Here is a 17,712-nt window from a genome sequence, read left to right as displayed (position 1 = left end):
AAATTTGCACTTAGTAAGTGATCAATTGTGCACTCACTAGACAGGTTTGGGGTGATAAAAAATCCCTGCGGTGAGGTATAGTGACTATCCAATGCCTGAGGTATATAGTCAAATCCTCCCAGCCACTGAACCTTACAATTGGATTAAGTGTATCTTTTAAGACTAAACTCCAAAGTGAAATTTGCATGAGGTTTTGGTGCACCCGTTGAACAGGTTCAAGATGTTAAAAGTGTATGTGGTGAGGTGCAGCGATTATCCAATGCCTGAGTGTATGGTCAAATCTTCCCAACCATTGAACCTTACCATTGGATCAAGTGTATCTTTTAAGACTAAACTCCAAAGTGAAATTGGCACAAATGTTCGGTGCAACTACCTTCTAACCCTATAGCATTATTATAATTTTTTCACCATTTGCATAGAAAAAAAATAGAAAACTAATGACGAAAGGTGAGGTTCAAATTGCCTGTAGTGAGAGCGATGAGGTTACAGACAATTTTCATGCACAAAAGGTGGGCTTTTCAATATAAAACCGAAATTGAAAATAAAGAATCTTTTAATTTGATTTCGATTTTTGAGTTGGAATAATTCAAATCGAATTACTTGTTATCAGATAACTTGTGATCAAAAGTTTTACTATCCTCTAAATTAGCCAAAGCCCTCTCAAGCGATGCCAACTCTTATATGTTCGGAAACCATGCTATATACTTACCAAAAAAACAGAAACCATGCTATATTGCTCTAGTCTTTTTTAATGTCTCTCTCTAGTCTCCACTCAATGCATTTGAGTCTCTCTCTCTCTCTCAATATATTTTCGAGTTTTCATTCCTTTCTTCATCTTCTCCCATTTTTTTTTTAAAAATTCACTATATAACAAGATTCGATTCCAATCGACCTACTCTTAGGCGCCAGCTTTTCAAGTCAAACCTGCTACCACACTTCCTTTTTTAATCCCTCTTTTCTTTACTTTCATACTTTATTTTTTCAAATAATATCAAATGCTCATATTGCTCTTCAAAGCATGGATTTAGTTCTTAGTATCGGAGAGGATCGATCAGTATTGTTCATTTTTTGCCTTTTGATTTTTAGAAAAAGTACGATTTTTTTGCTTTTTTACCCTTGAAACAATACAAATAACTGATTCAGATCGATCAAGGGTTGGCCGATTGGGGATCAGTTTCAACCAATATCAATACGATACCAATACTTAAAACCATGCTTCAAAGGTGAACAATGACAATTGAATAAGGATTTGTTGCATGGATGGGCCTTCCTAAGAAAACTTCATCATACCTTGTAGACCTCCACCAAGATACTGGCTCTTTTAGTAGGAATTGCACCCGCGTGTAAGAGAGAGGCTTCAATGTTGGGTTCGCCAAAATCAAGTATGTCATTAGCATTTGAAACCCATCATTGCTTAAAACCTGATTTCTAAAATTTATGCCATTAGCATTTGAAAACGCATCATTGCTTAAAACCTGATTTTCTAAAATTTAAACATTTTGCACATTTCACCACACTGGGTGAAACAACAGTCTTACTCTTATACATGAATCCTCTATGATTGATAGCTTGGCTCAATCCGTTGACATTTTTTGACTCAACTTGCAAGTGTGGATGGCAATCTCATTCCGTGTAGAGACAGTTTGGAATCAGATGAGGGAAATTCATTCCTTCATATTTTGGGATGGCATGCAACCTCTTTAGATGATCTCTCTTAAACCTCCTTAGATGATCTTTCTCAAGTGGTAGATTCTGAGATGAAGCATAATGAGGAGGAAGTGTCAGATTTAAAGCAAATAACGGAGGAGTTTCATTGGGAAGACACTCGAATTACCACTTTGTGTAGGGAGAAAAATCACCGTATTAGGTTTGCCCCTTATTTTCCTTTTTCTACCAATTGAAAAGTATGATATATTTTGAAAGATCACGGTGTACGCTCGTTATTGCTCCTTTTTTGGGAGATCTACGTTTGATTACTCAGTGGTTCTTGGATTGATGTTTTGATTCTTTTTCTTTTATTTATTTATTTTGATAGGTAGGGAGGGAAGTAGGTAACAGCCAGGAGGCTATAACTCATGACCTCCTAATGAGCATTGGATTTTTGCACACCACAGCTCACCAACTACGCTAAGTAGTTGTTGTTAGCTCAATACATTTTATTTGCAACAATCAGCATTCGTTTGGGGTTAAACAATAACATGTGCTTACACATCTCTTTGAGACATCTAAATTAAACTAATCATTTTTTTCTTTTTTTCTTTTTGTTAACGATGGGTATCCAAGCCTTCGGCCTGACTAGTCTTACGGGCCGATATTGACCTCACAACTGCATAGACCGGATCATACCGGGGTTAAATGAGAACCATGCAACTTTCATTGAAAGCAATAAAAAGCACTAAACACCCCTGTGTGAGTTTACTACTCATACCAAGTTCGAATTAAATTAATCTTCTTTTCTCTTCATTCCTAAACATTTTCCAATCAAAGGCTACTTGTTTATTAGTAGTGGATGTGACTTTAAAAAATTTTACAAAAAAGAAGAAGAAAGTTATGATATTGAAAGAGAATTACTGCATTAATTCTAACATAAATTTCCCCAAAAGTCACTTACGATAGATACATGAGTAGAAATTCGATTAGACTCTAATCTAACAATGACAATAACACGTCCATGTTGATGTACATATTTATGTTAAGAGTTGTCATTGTGATCAAAATGGACCATGTGGACCACATCATCCAAACTATGTATCTTCTAAATTCATAGCCGGCCAAAGATATAAGACAAGACATTCTCATTCACACTTCGTTAAAACCTGATTGGACAAAAGAGGCCCTGGTAGAGTTTTGAGAATGGTATCGATTGAACCTAATCCCAATTTTAACTGATCCCAAATGATCAATCCATGCTGAGTTTCTAGGGTTCAAGATTATTTGACCAAATCTATTCCAATCGGTTTCATTGGAGTCAAAATTGAAATGGACTAGGCCTGATTCAGTTTCCCAATTCCAAGTTTTATAACCTTGATTCCCACCAAACACTTAAGAGAATTTTTTTTTTTTCTGATTTTTCTTTCATTCTCTTACCAAATAAATATAAACTTACTTTAAATACAATTATTTATTTCTCCATGATAAAGTTCAACATAAACTGAAGGTTCTTATCTCCATTGGGTTCCAACATCTCACCTCCTATCATGTCTCCAACCAACTTGGTTCCAAGCTTTTTGGCATTTCTCTTTCTTTCTCTAGCAGTCATAATAGAGCTGTATATGAATCTAAATTAACAGTGTAAGATGGAATTTGTTGCCATCCATCTGAAAGCGAAAACCTCTTGGCTTATACTAAGTGACTCCCTATCATCAAGGGAGTTGTCATCATCATAGACTGCTACCACTACTCATAGCAATTATATTATGTCGATGTGAACATGACAATTGGGCCACATCAGTCAACACTACTACCTTTGATCATATGGTAAAGTCTACAATTGTTGATGGCAGAGATATACAATAGAATCCTACCTAATGTTTAGTTTTTTTATTTTTTTTTTGGGGGGGGTGGGGGGTGTTTGGGCTGTGGGTGAAGTATACTTTGGATCAAAGTGGAAAAATATTAACACCATGGTCCCTCCTCTCATCAAACCAGCTTGGCTCTAGTCCTATAAGAGAACCAAATATTTGAAAACCGAAAGCAAAGATCACCGAAGCCAACAATCTCATGCCAAATGGCAGCCCATTTTATATAACTAAATAATTACCTCAATCATGGAGATTAGGTACGGGTCTCCTCTTTTTGTTTTGGTTTTTTTTTTCCCTTGGGTGACAGCTTACTATATCGTGTTGCATAAGTTTTTAGAAACTTATTATATTAGGATGTCACATTGTCAATTTCTTGCCAACATCACTAAGGTCTAAGGGTATAATTGTTTGGAAAGAAATGAATGCCAATGGAAAAAAAAAAAAAAAAAATAGGACTATATATTCTATTGTTTCTAGTTGTGAATTTTTTAATGGAAAAAAAATATTCTTCCTTCTTAAATTTGAAATTACTTAGAGTGGTAATATTTTCTTCTCACGGAGTTTCATTATAAGATTTTGCAAAAAATCATTTTATTACTTTTCTGATTTTGCAAAAAATCATTTTATTACTTTTCTTTTCTTAATTTTGTTTCTTTTTCTATTCATATTTTGCCAAACAAACATAACCTAAGTCAACAAAGGGTGAAAAATGAGCATATGCCCAAACTCCGAAAACTACCCCCATCATACTTTCATCTCTTAAAAGTCTCATCCTACTCCATTATCAGTGGATTCAGCTACCCTCTTGAGCGATGATCGCCCAGGTCTTACCCATAGCTACTTAGGTGATCGCCCCACGTGTTCAAGCAATGATCCAATGAATATCAGCACTTCATTCTCTGCGCCTCTCTAAGCATTGGATCATCGCCTAGACATGCGATGATCTTCCATGTAGCTATGAGTCTATCAGGCAATCACTACTAAGGAGAGGAGCCGAATCCATTATCAGTAGCACCTCTCATATATAATCATGTACATGACCTAAACAAAACAAGGCAAAACTTTCTTTCCTTTTACTAGAACACCTAATAATGCCACGTGGCAGCTCCAACTATTAGATATCTAGAAGATGGTCTCATAGACCACATTACAAATTTTATACCCTAGTTCAATCATTTACCCCCATAGAATGTCCTATCCTCCCACACATGTCCATGCACCCCTTCGCTAGGCCATCACACCCATGTCAAATTCCTAGATTTTTCAATTGTTTGTTTTGTGATGTGGCTAAACTTTCATTCTCTGCGCCTCTCTCTAAGCATTGGATCATCGCCTGGACATGCGATGATCTTCCATGTAACTATGAGTCTATCAGGCAATCACTACTAAGGAGAGGAGCCGAATCCATTATCAGGAGCACCTCTCATATATAATCATGTACATGACCTAAACAAAACAAGGCAAAACTTTCTTTCCTTTTACTAGAACACCTAATAATGCCACGTGGCAGCTCCGACTATTAGATATCTACAAGATGGTCTCATAGACCACATTACAAATTTATACCCTAGTTCAATCATTTACCCCCATAGAATGTCCTATCCTCCCACACATGTCCATGCACCCCTTCGCTAGGCCATCACACCCATGTCAAATTCCTAGATTTTTCAATTGTTTGTTTTGTGATGTGGCTAAACTAAAGCTTGACATGTGAACAAGGGACCTCAGGGTTTACGGATCCAAAAAAGTTCAACCCAATCCAATCTACCACGTTATATAATTTAGCAAAGTTGAAACTTGACATGTGACCAAGGGACCATACGGTAAACTTGTCCACAAAATTTCAACCCCATCTTACCTGCCACGTGATTGAAGGAAGCACCCGACCACGAGTTGCTTATGTGGGCCCCCATACCAAAAACTCTCTCATGAATAAAATCACTTCAAATCATCCCCAGATTGGAACAGATGTAGCTAATGGAGGACCCGTAATAATCAACAACCAATCCAAAGACCAAAGTAACACAATCACTTACAAGCAAGCTTCTTTAGAGTTTCGTAAAACAAATTGTGAAAGACACTGCCAAAACAATTTCCACCGGAAATTTAAAAAACATTAACAAGAAGAATGATTTTAACAAGGTTAATGAACAGAAGAGAAGGAAAATAAATCCATAGAACAGAACGTGGTTATCCAAATATAACCCTAACAGATACCTGCAGAGCCCTTAACGTCCTTTGGGGTTCATGATCTGTGAGAAAACTTGACTGGGTTTCAGACCATCTGAAGCTTCACTTGCAAGACTTTGGCCTCCAATGCTCATTGTAATCCCACTGCTTCTTGAATCTGTCATGTTCCCCTCATACCCATCTGGGTCCTTCTTCCCTTCACTGCTTTTCTTGAATTGGATCTCCTCTGTGTCCATGTCACTCTGAATAACACTGCCATTCTCCTCAGCGCTCTCCTGTAGCTGTAATGCGAATTCAAGGTTCCACAGCACATCACCCATTGATGGCCGGTCAATCCCCTGATCTGCCACACACTTCTCTGCTGTCTCTGCAAATTTCTTAAAGCACTCCGGTGCAATCTTCCCCTTGAGATATGGGTCCATGATCTGATCAAGCATCCCTTTCTTCTGGCAATGTAATGCCCACTCTGCTAAGCTCACTTGCTCCTTAGGCAGCGTTGGATTCAATACTGGACGTGCACATAGGAGCTCAAACAGTACCACCCCGAATGAGTACACATCTGATTTGTCTGTCAGCTGCTGCCGTCGGAAATACTCCGGATCCAAATAACCAAAGCTACCCTTCACAACGGTACTGACATGTGTGTGATCCAATGCAGGTCCTGTCTTTGACAATCCAAAATCCGAAACCTTGGCTACCCACTTCTCATCCAAGAGGATGTTTGTCGTCTTGACATCTCGATGGATGATAGTGTATTTGGCACCAGTGTGGAGATAGTGTAATCCCCTAGCAGCTCCAATGGCAATTTCAAGCCTTTGCTTCCATGGGAGTGGTGGCTTTTGGGTCTTGTAAAGGTGCTCCCGGAGAGTCCCATTGGCCATGTAATCGTAAACAAGGATCATTTCACATTTCTCTTCACAGTACCCAATGAGCGATACCAGGTGGCGGTGTCGCAGCTTCGAAAGCATCTCAATCTCTGTCTGGAATTCATGTACCCCCTGCTCAGAGGATGGGTTCGCGCGTTTGATTGCAACCTTAATGGTACCACCATCAATATCACCCTTGTATACCTTGCCAAAACCACCTACACCAAGGAGCAGTGCCTCGTCAAAGTTTTTGGTAGCAGCCTTGATTTCAGCAAACGAGAAGTGGCGGCAAAGGTTTGAAGGAAAAGAAGAAGCATAGCTTCCTGATGTGTTTGTCTTAGCAGACCCTGAAGAGTGTGAATTTCCATACAGTGAAAGAGGAAGCCAGCCTGATGGTCCATCACTAGAACTGGAGTCCTTCCCTTGCCTCCGGCGTCGGGATACAGCAAACACCAAGAAACAAAGGAGACTGGCAACACCAACACCACCTGCAACACTTCCAGCGATAACTTTCTTTGAGCCACCTGAACTAGAAGATGGGAGAGCCAAATTTGGGTCCATCACTGCCTGCACTGGAGGGGGAATTGGATTAGGTCCAGCAAGGTTTCCAGTAGTATCATTGACCTTAAAAATTTCCAGTCCATTTAAGATTGCATCATAATAATTGGACTTTGAAGCTGTATTCGGATGCAATGCAAGCCATATATCCTGCTGGCCTTGCCCCTCTGGCACAAAAACCACATAATCCCTATACCACGGAACATCGATTGATGAAGTCCAACCAATCACATCTGCCGCATCCCCTGCAGTCTGGTTATTGAGGAAGATGTTGAACACCCTCTGATTAATCTTGGTGAATTCCAATTCACAGAAATGAAGCCTCACCAGGTAGTAGAACCCCGAGTCAACTGTGAAAATCCATGTCAGATTGTAATTCACATTGACGTTTGGGTCTGGCCCCATTGTCCTAGCAGTGGCATATACATCCACCGGTGCAACATAGCTAGGTATGCTGGTAGGAAATTGAATCATGGAGGTGGAGTTTGCCGAGTCTGTGACGCCAAAAGCAGCACCATAGATGTATGGTGAATCATCGAACCAAGACCTCAACATGCCAGTATCTCCGGCGGGTGAAATGTCGTTTCCACCCACATTTAGCCGGAAAAGATTCTCAAGTGCAGTACTGTTATCAATGTAAAATGGAACGTTTTCGCTAACAATAAAGACATTTTCATTAGCAGTACTATATATGTCAGGCATTGACACGATCTCAATCCCATTCACAAAGGCATAGGCATTGGAAGCCTTTGAGGGCGTGAAGGTTATGTTCAACCTTTCACTTTCTGTATTGACAGAGTATTCTTTGATGATGAAAGCGAAGTTCAGAGCCTGAGTGGTCTGGGAAGCACTGAAGTTTTTAAGTAGAGTATATTCCCCACAGGAAACAGTGAATAACGCATTAGAGGCGTTGAGGCCAGCATAAGAATCCGGGTAGAAATAGAAACGGATAAATTTGCGGCCGGTGGAAACAGGAAAGCTGTAAGTGAATTCAGATTTGAAGATCCTTGCAGTCATGTAAGGGACTTGAGGAACAGAGGGATCTTGAGTGGCGGCCGGGGATGTTAATGAGTTATTACCAGCGGCCACAAACCTGGAACCGATATCGGAAATCCACTTCAGACCATCTGTATCCACAGTCTCAGAGGGTGCACCACAACTCAAGAGGATCTTGTCAGAGGGAACAAACGACGAATTGTCCGCAAAAACCACATTACGAAAGAAGAAGAAGAAAAAGTACAGAAAGGATTTAATGGATACAGTATAACTCTTAGTTCTCTTCCCCATGGACGGCAAAGAGAAGGGAAGCTAATAAGTTGGTTTTCAACTAGAACCCAGATTATAGAATACCCACAGCTGATTTTTCCAGCAGAAGCTTCAGAACCCACAACTCAATGGATGCCACTAATAACGAGAAGATTTAATTAGGAGACCCAAGAAAGAGAGAAAGAGAACGGTCTTACGGAGATGAAGAGAAGATCTAGCTCCTGGGCACCAATATAGGGTTTTGCCCGAGAAATGCGGAATTAAAACTTGCCATCCTGAGTAGAGAAATAGATCTCAGCAAATACTCATATTCATCAAACGAACTGCTTCATAAAAGTATAGTAAATCCAGAAGGAATACCTAATCAGGAGCTAAAAATAACTTCTACCCAGAAAATGAAATAGATTGGAAACGGCTAATATGGAAATGCACTAATAACTGTAATTAAACTGGTTGAAAGAAGAAGATTTCAAGCCATTTTAGGCTTTTCAAGCCTCCAAAAGTAAATGCAGTAGAGTAATGAAGATTGATTTGGGAGAAATACCTTCGAACAAGAAGAGAGAGGCGGAGAGAAACCCGAACAGATCTTCCAAATGCCCAGAGATCAGCGAGTGTTTGAGACTCCAAGATCGCTTCAAGCAAACTGAAATTACCAGAAAGCGGAATCTTGGTTGAACAGCTGATGTCCGCGTTAATGGTTTCGTTGTCCTAGTTGTAAATTCATATGACCTTTTTATCCCTGATTTTTATCCAAAATATCAATAATACCCCTTCATCGATGAACAAGAACTGAAGGACAAGATACTCCAACTCTCTAACATTAATTAAGACAACCATAAACTAGAACTAAGTCAAAAGACTGGGTCAGTTTCGGAATTTCGTTGGAGTGGTTTTTAATTTTAATAATGAGAAATTATAAATAATATATAGGGTATTTGACTATTTTATTGATGGGCCGCGTAATTTCGTGGGGGGCCACAACTACGTGCACGTCTGTAGCCAACGGAGAGACCTCTTTGATGATACCTGTCAGTAGGTAATAGTGGTCCGACTCCCACATGGAGGCTAATGCATCGACTCTCCCGCGTCACCAGATAAGTAAGAGGATGGACGTGGTAGTGGAGTTAATTAATTGAATGGGAGAGGAGGACTGCCGGCGACACAGTCTAGGGAGGAATCTGCAAACCACACTAAAGGTTGTGTGAAGAATGGTATCATTTATATGAAATTCACATTTTTAGAGCAAGAGAGAAATGTATTAAGAAAATCTCCTTCTCGTCCTCACTCCAACGGTGGTGCAAAGAACGATATCGTCATAAGAAAAAATAAGAAATAATAAAAAATCATATATGAAAAATAATGCCCTATCATTGTGACAAACTTTTGTTCATAATTAAATATAGAGTAATCTTTCCAGCACAATTTGTAGTGAAGTGTATTGTTTTACAATGACCTCATTATATGTTGGTCTTTGTCATTTGAGTTACTTGTGAAAAGTCTTAATAAAGAGCAAATTAGTGAAACAATACACTCCACAAAACCGGAGAGACTTGTAATTGATCATTCCCTGTTAATCTCAAATTCTCAATGCAAGTATCCTTAGTGCCAAGGTTCTCCAAAATTTTACCTCCCTTCTTGCTTGGCACCCATCTCACTGGGATTCTCTGTGATTGTCTTGCAAATGTTCTCTGAAAAGTTCAATTGATTGTCACCGCAAGAGGAGAGGGTCGTTGCGAGGAACATGTGCCCATAAACATGAAGGGTGAAATAATTGTCCGACGTTTGTTGGATGCTCCCATGTACTCTCCTTGGCCTCCATGTTGATGTAAGAGTCACGTGATCTAACAATGAACCCCCTCCCATTACATAATCATCACATCTTCTTAGTTTACTATTGACCCACTGCGAATAAGGTATTCGCTCATCATTGTCCCATTCCCATTATTGCACTTGAACAGATGTTGAGAACAATGAAAGGTATTTTGGACCTCCAACATATAAGAGGAGAGTAATGACATTGATATTTCATGAGTGAATCCCTTCCCATATAAAGAGGAAGGAAATTTTTTATCTTCCTTTTTTTTAACCCAAACGAAAAATTTGTAAACCGCCGCCAGATCACACGAGGATCAACAAAACTTACCATTGGAGTTTTAATTTGTAGAGAGAACTGTCAACTACCTTGTCACTCACTTTATAATTGAATGAGAACGGATTTTTTTTCATCTTCTTCTTATGAGATGGTAATGGTGTTCATTTCTTCACAATTCTTTGAATTACATAACCTTCTTGGTTGGGACTTGGGACTCCCCAATATGGCTTCTTTGTGTAGATGGCCGATGATGAAATGAGAGAGAAATCATCGTCAATATTCAATAATAAGCTGAGAACAAATGGGTGGTGAATGGTTTTGTAATATGTTGTTCATGTAGCAGCCAAAGTGTTACATATGTTCACTGGAGATCATATTCACTCTGGTATCGTAGTAGGTAAACTTGAAGGGGAAAGAGAAATCATCTTCGGCTATGTTGATTTTGTTACTGCAATATATTGATCGCAGATTCAAAACTTAGAAATAGTTTCTTCTACAAAGCAAAGGTAAGACTGCATACATTCACCCGATTGCCCCTCCAAAACCCCACAATAACAGAAGTCTTGTGCACTGAGTTGGTCTATTCTATTTAAATGGATGATAAATGGTTTTGTGACCAAGCACAATCATATGGATTCCATCAATGGGTAAACGTAGTTGTGTTACATGGATGTCTGATGTGGCAAATTTGAGTAAACCTAATTGTGCACCTGTGTTACATTGATGTCTGACGTGGTAAATTTAAGTGGGGGAAATTTCTAAGAATCGGGAGACGGCAGTGGGTGGGCTCCGACGCATGTCGGTTCGGCCCATCACAGTAAAAAGTCTATTAAAAGCACCGAACCTCGCTGTCCGCTGCGATTATCCAGCTTCCAAGAGAGTGAGAGAGAGAGAGAGAGAGAGAGAAGCAAAGCAAAGCACAGAAATAGCAGAGCAATACAAGAATCTGATCTTCATAATTAAGGTATTATTAAAAGTTCGTATACATCTTCTTTGATTTTCTGTTGAGGTTCAACTTTCTTCTTTTTCTTTCTTTGAACCTCCAAACTAGGGTTGCCGACCTGTGAAGAGTATGCTATAGTCTTGAAATTTTTTCTGTTTTTTGTTTTTTTGTTTTGATTAAATATTCTAGCTTCAGCTCTATACTGATTATAGTATTTTACTCTTGATTTTACAGTTTTGGTGAATATACTTGGATTTATATTCGTGTAACTTCCGATTTCCGTGTTCCTTTTCACATTAGATCATTTCTATACGTTTGATTTGGGAGAATTGGTCAGTTTTTCCGGTGGATGTGTCTTTTTCTCTAGGCTATACTATTGGTCTTGTGTTATATATGGTTTTTAGATTAATGGTTTAGGGTCTGTTATTCGTCCTGACAAGCGTTGTGTTTGTTTCTGTTCCTATGAAATTTAGGGTTTTTTTCTTATGTTTTAGTTATTTATTGCTTGTGTTTATTTCTAATGTTTTACTCTAATTGAGTAAAACATTAGTTTCTGACTATTATCTTTGCCGTTTATGTGGATCTAGAGCAGCAATGACTGACGAAATTCCTGTTGATGTGAAGGACGAAGTGGCAGAAGTAAGTTCTGTTGTGCCTTGCTTAAATCCATTTATCTACCACGCAGTATATTAATCTGTATTATTCAATGATGGTGTATTCTATGACATCGTTGTCATATGTTTGAGGTTTGTTATGGAATCTAGTGGGGATCAGAATAATGTATTTTTTATGGCATGGGTGCTTGGGTTTTGGAATGTCGTAAGTTACACCATAAAGTTTTATATGTCAGATTAGTTGCTAAATTGGTGTATCTAGGTGTAATAATTTATCTAGAAACAGAAGGTAAGGTGGGGTGGGGTGGGGTGGGGGGGGGGCATGGATATGCTTTTTGAATTCATGTTGTGAATATTGACTGATTAGTATGCCATGTTGTTATTCACTTTCTGTGGTTTGTGAATAAATCTCTTTCGCAGCTTGCCCCGTTCGATCCTACCAAAAAAAAGAAGAAGAAGAAAGTGGTTATTCAAGATCCTGCTACTGATGATTCTGTGGATAAGTTGGCTGAGAAAACAGAAAGTTTATCTGGTATTTTTTTTTTCTTTTAAATTGACAATCCAAAGCTTACCTTTATATTTGTATGCTTCATTTTGGAGACTCAGTGTGTTCTTTTCATGCAGTGTCTGATGGACTTGAAAGTACTTTTTCTGGCATGAAGAAAAAGAAGAAGAAACCTGTAAGTCAGCTTGTTTCAACTTGGAAGCACAAATATGATCACATTTTAACACCTTGTTCTCCAATCTCTTACCAAACAGCTAGTGGTAATTATCATCTGGTATTCTTTTGTTGCAGGTGGAAACTGATGCATTGATTGATGAAATTGGGGACACAGGAGAAGATTTGCATGGTTTGTGCTCTCATTGCAGACCTGTTTTGTGAACCCTAGATCCAAAATTTCTTACAGCTATGTTTAAGTCGGGGTGTTATATTATGTTGAATTGATGATTTTTTTTCCTTTGTTTTTGGGTATTTAGACCACGTAGGTGAGGATGAAGAAGGAGAAGGGATTGTGCTTGGACAAAAATATCCTTGGGAGGGAAGTGACAGAGATTATGAATATGAGGAGGTGTGTTTTTTCAAATCTACAATACCCAAATTGTTACTCGTTTTCTTGAAGGATCTCCTCTGTATGTCATTGTATTTAATATTCGGGTTTACAAATTGTTGAATGGTTAATCTTCTACCTTGTGATTTTGATCAAGTTTATGATACTTTAGGCTTCTAAGATATAGTAGTTATAACTTAAGCAATTTCTTTTCCTTGGTTTTCTTTCTTTGAGTCATGCAAATGTTGTTATAGCTCACTTTAATTATTTATTGTTCAGAATTATCATTTGTCTTCTCACTTGCGTGGGGTTTGATGGTTTTGGGGGAAATTACTTTTGTGCAATAATAGGATTTGATGTTAATTTCCAGTGGTTATATTTCTATGTTTAAGGAATATGTTTTTTAATTGTGTTCATTGATGTACATATTTTTAATGGATGCAGCTTTTAGGCAGGGTGTTTAACATCCTACGTGAAAATAATCCAGAGCTTGCAGGAGATAGACGTAGAACGGTGATGAGGCCACCTCAAGTACTCCGTGAAGGCACAAAAAAGACTGTGTTTGTCAACTTTATGGATCTTTGCAAGACGTATGATTGGACACACTAGACTGTGCATTATGTTTCTATCTTTCACCCCCTTATTGTTGCTCTGAACATTGCATGATTTTGTCATATAACCCTGCTGAGTAGAAAATTTTAATGGATTCTGAATGAATTTAAGGATTATGAAGAAAATATAAATGTTAATAACTTGGGAACCATGAAAGCATTGGGGGATACATCTGAATAATGCATGGTCATTGTTTACATTCTCTTGCCACGTTAAAAATATTAAAACATTGCTTGAGAGATAGAGAGGGTACTACTCAACTGTTTTACAAAGGTCTTAGCATAGAGTGCTAGTGTCGTTGTGATACTTAGTAGATACTAATGTGTGACTACTCATCACAGAGACACATGCAGAACATAATCTTTCATACATCCAGTAACGTGATCCTGGTTAGTGATCACACATAAGGTGTGTAGGGGAGATGGTGCTTCACAATTAATCATGTTATGAATTATGATACAGAGGAGAATCTTGTTTCTTACAGCAGAGCATAATCTTTCTTACAACTGGTAACATTATCCTGATTATTGATCACATATAAGGTGTGTAGGGGAGATGGTGCTTCACAATTAACCATGTTATGAATTATGATACATAGGAGAATCTTGTTTCTTACTCAAATATTGAGTTGTGGAGCTTATTGTTTCTGGGTGGGGTTATTTTACATATACCTTCAGTTCCATGAGATATGTTGGTGGGTTGCATATCCGAAATCAGTGTAGTTTGTGCACAGAATATGTGTATTGAGTTTATCTTGGTGTTTCTTATTGTTGTGGGTGTTGCTGGTGTTATAAAACGGTTTCGTTTTTATGTATTAAGTTCTGTTGTAAATTTTAATTTCTATTTGATTTAATAAGAGTATTTGGCCTAGTTATTTGCTTTACCCTTGAGTTCTCCATGTGTCTTTCTTGAACGGGTGCTTCGACTTGCAACATGTCATTGAATCTATTGATCGATATATGAATCTTTTCTGCAACCAAACTACTGTGTCATTATTAAAGATTATTCATATGCAATATTTTGCTGTGCTTTTTTGTCATATTTAAAGAAATTCCTAAAATATTAGAATTACTTCCATTTCAGAATGCATAGGCAGCCAGAGCACGTCATGAATTTTCTATTGGCTGAAATGGGGACTAGTGGATCTCTTGATGGGCAACAACGATTGGTCATCAAGGGAAGGTTTGCTCCCAAGAATTTTGAAGGGATTCTGAGAAGATACGTCAGTAGGTTCCTTTACCATATCATGTTATAAAACACCTTTTTCTTTATTAGGAATGAAAATCTTAGGCAGTTTTGCTTGTTTCCCTATATGGTTTTCATTGTTTCTCACTGATCTGCTTACTAATAGTACTCCCCACCCCCCTTCCACCCCCTTCTTTACAAGATGAATATGTCATATGCAATGGCTGCAAAAGTCCGGACACAATTCTCTCAAAGGAGAATCGACTATTCTTTCTCAGATGTGAACAGGTAACAAGATTTCTCTGTTGACATGAAAACAGGAGCATGTTTCATAGACGGCTGTTATGTATAGCAGAACTTTAATGTCATGCATGGGGTATTCTCATTATCTTACTTTTGATTGATAATTGCATGAAGAAACGATTGAGAGCCTCTCTCTTTGTTCTATATTGTCGAGGAGGTCAATGATGATTTGCATTTTTGCCTACATTGGCTGAGTAACTCAACTATGATAAAAAAGAATCTGCGATCCAGCTGAGGCCTCCTTTATCATGATCGTGTGTTCTTATTTTAGTAATTACTGTTGATAGTTGAATACTTTTTTCCGATGCAAATGCAACAAATTATATCATTATGATGGCAAAAAATAGTTGTTTATATGGAATGATGATCTCTTACATGTATTAGTACACATTCATTTGTGATGGACTTTGGCTTCTTTTTTTTTTCAAATTGTTCTCTCTTGCAGTGTGGTTCTGGACGGTCTGTTGCTCCAATCAAGGCTGGTTTTGTTGCTCGTGTTGGACGTAGAAAGGCTGGGACATGATTAAGCTCTCTTTTTTTTTCCCATGGCCCCAGTTTCTTGTGAAACATTTTAAACCGAAGGCCTTGAAACGCAATTTTAGTGCGGAATTTGTCTTTCAGCCGAGTTGAGATTTACAATTGTAATGTTTTTTGAGGAATGGTTTCAAGTCTTGTTATTTGGTATTTTGTATTTGAATTTTTAGTTTTGCTATGCCTTTAAGGCTGTGTTTGGTAGCCAAGAGAAAAGATTTTGTCTTTTTCTTGGTTAAAAAAATTATCTTTGTGCTTGGCATGTCCTAAACTAAACTATGAGGAAATTCCTTTTTCGATTTTAAAATTCACCTTAGGAATGGTGAATGGTGAAGTTTTTTTTGCAACCCAAAAAATATCAAAAAATTAGAAAACATTATAAAATACAAAAAATTTTCTTTTCTTCTCTTTTAATAATAGTCAAAAATACATATTTTTTCTATTTTTCTACCATTTCATTTCTTTTCTTCTCCTTTCTAGGTTCTTCTTTCTTTTCTTCTCCTCTTCTCTTGCCTACCAAACATAGCCCAAGTATTTGATGGTTGGATGAGTCTTGTGGATCCATGAACAAGGACTTTTAATCTAACCCCTATTGTTTTTTGGTAAAAACTTTTAATCTAACCCCAACAACTAGAAATGTGGGAGAAAGTCTTGCCTGTGATCTTATTAAGGGAATAACAACTTGGTCTGGAATGAATGATAACCACATATGAGTTCGAATATCCTTTAATTATTATTATTTTTAATGGGTGATAGCATGTTTTGCATTTTTTGGTTAAGATCGTATCTTGCTGATGCTATGTTGTGATCATTATCAAGCAAACATCATTGTACGTATATAACATTTGAAATTCAGTTATAACATTTAGCTTTTATTTCACAATCAAAACTTTTATTTTGTAAAATAATATAAAGATTAAAAATACAATTAATTATTAATTATTATATAATAAAATGGGAAGAGGTTTAGGCACCCAGCTTTCTTGGAGTCAGTAGAGTAGGCTGCTTAACCAATGGAGGGGTTGGGATGGGAGGGACGTGGTTTTTATTGGTTTTTATTTGCAAAGGGAGGGAGGGAGAACGTGACGGGCTGGGCATGCTTTTTATTATTATTATTATTGTTATTATTATTATTCTAAAAAAAAAAATTCGTTTGTACTTAATATCAATAAAATATGCCCAGCCTCTTGCTTTATAATGATAACTATTATTATTATTATTATTCTAAAAAAAAAAATCGTTTGTACATAATATCAATAAAGTATACCCAGCCTCTTGCTTTATAATGATAACTTAAAAATCAAATGAATTTACATGTGACAATAAATATGTGACTTGTAAGATAGATGTGGTTCCCCATGATAACATTTTACTTATTGGTTTCGATACTTGACCAATGAGACAGATATGAATTCTATTATCATATGGATCCACCTATGTCGCAAATTATGATGGAAGATAAAGTTCCTCATTTAGGGCTGGATTATATCAATGAAAATTTTATTTCATTTCTAAACTAAACAAGACCTCAGCATACTTATTCGCACCTTCAACAAATACCATTGTAATAGCTATTAGTTGGACCTTGGCACATTTGAGTGCCAGATAGCCTTGTCCCTTTGTAATCTGCTTAACCAGATTAACTAACATATAACAGATTAACAACATAAACAAGCATGTTGGCTTGAATGTAATTGAAAAGAGAGAACCTCTTTTTAAAGAGAGACTTCATTACATAACAGTAGAAGTTTCTACTAAGCAAAAGCTCATTGCATTTCAAATACCACAGAAGCTTTTTGGTGTAAAGAAAATGCATCTTTACAGCACAGGTAGTAATTGACTACAGCATTGGGTGATCTTTTGATCCATCCCCCTCCGCCCTTTCCCCTCTCTTCCTCCTCTTCTGAGCATGGAACTTACGGAAGGCAAAGAAGAAAAAGAAGCTACAATGAGAGACATTTTAAACCCAAAAAAAAAAAAAA

At 37.5% G+C, this 17,712-nt stretch overlaps 3 protein-coding genes and 1 non-coding gene across 5 annotated transcripts in view; 2 read left to right on the top strand and 2 right to left on the bottom strand.

The window, feature by feature from the left end:
• Positions 1-5,492: 5,492 nt before the first annotated feature.
• On the bottom strand, positions 5,493-9,090 carry LOC122057571 (receptor-like protein kinase FERONIA). The gene is made up of 2 exons (XM_042619715.1): positions 8,946-9,090; positions 5,493-8,676 (listed from the first exon to the last, which is right to left on the bottom strand). Exon 2 carries the CDS (start codon positions 8,420-8,422, stop codon positions 5,750-5,752), a length of 2,673 nt encoding a protein of 890 aa, XP_042475649.1. The 5' UTR covers positions 8,423-8,676; positions 8,946-9,090; the 3' UTR covers positions 5,493-5,749.
• A 2,214-nt stretch (positions 9,091-11,304) lies between these two features.
• LOC122057572 (eukaryotic translation initiation factor 2 subunit beta-like) lies at positions 11,305-16,001 on the top strand. Of its 2 annotated transcripts, none has more exons than XM_042619716.1 (10): positions 11,305-11,457; positions 12,024-12,075; positions 12,471-12,582; positions 12,675-12,730; positions 12,847-12,901; positions 13,029-13,120; positions 13,544-13,689; positions 14,795-14,937; positions 15,099-15,184; positions 15,645-16,001. In XM_042619716.1, exons 2-10 carry the CDS (start codon positions 12,031-12,033, stop codon positions 15,720-15,722), a joined length of 813 nt encoding a protein of 270 aa, XP_042475650.1. In that variant the 5' UTR covers positions 11,305-11,457; positions 12,024-12,030; the 3' UTR covers positions 15,723-16,001. The 2 variants fall into 2 exon arrangements, with proteins under 2 accessions (XP_042475650.1, XP_042475651.1); XM_042619717.1 differs by having other exon boundaries at positions 11,329-11,457; positions 12,029-12,075.
• Positions 15,353-15,441, top strand: LOC122058487. Its single transcript, XR_006133786.1, has one exon. It is a non-coding gene; the product is annotated as a small nucleolar RNA SNORD34 (small nucleolar RNA).
• Positions 16,002-17,278: 1,277 nt separating the features above from the next.
• LOC122057648 (serine/threonine-protein kinase STN8, chloroplastic) overlaps positions 17,279-17,712 on the bottom strand; it is a 4,159-nt gene continuing 3,725 nt past the window's right edge. Inside the window, exon 6 of the mRNA XM_042619830.1 lies at positions 17,279-17,645. The gene's annotated coding sequence lies outside the window, so the exon portion shown is untranslated. The remainder of the gene's footprint in view (positions 17,646-17,712) is intronic.

The sequence above is a fragment of the Macadamia integrifolia genome, chromosome 12, assembly GCF_013358625.1.
Source record: "Macadamia integrifolia cultivar HAES 741 chromosome 12, SCU_Mint_v3, whole genome shotgun sequence".
NCBI lineage: Eukaryota > Viridiplantae > Streptophyta > Magnoliopsida > Proteales > Proteaceae > Macadamia > Macadamia integrifolia.
Note: the sequence above shows the minus strand (reverse complement) of the source record. Positions and strands in the feature narration are given on the sequence as shown.

What these genes read in the sequence shown, in the direction of transcription:
- LOC122057571 (XM_042619715.1), bottom strand. Translation starts at nt 8,422, where the DNA reads ATGGGGAAGAGAACTAAGAGTTATACTGTATCCATTAAATCCTTTCTG.
- LOC122057572 (XM_042619716.1), top strand. Translation starts at nt 12,031, where the DNA reads ATGACTGACGAAATTCCTGTTGATGTGAAGGACGAAGTGGCAGAA. An exon ending in TGAAGGACGAAGTGGCAGAA is followed by an intron (nt 12,076 to 12,470) that starts GTAAGTTCTGTT and finishes TCTCTTTCGCAG; the next exon opens with CTTGCCCCGTTCGATCCTAC. An exon ending in GAAAACAGAAAGTTTATCTG is followed by an intron (nt 12,583 to 12,674) that starts GTATTTTTTTTT and finishes CTTTTCATGCAG; the next exon opens with TGTCTGATGGACTTGAAAGT.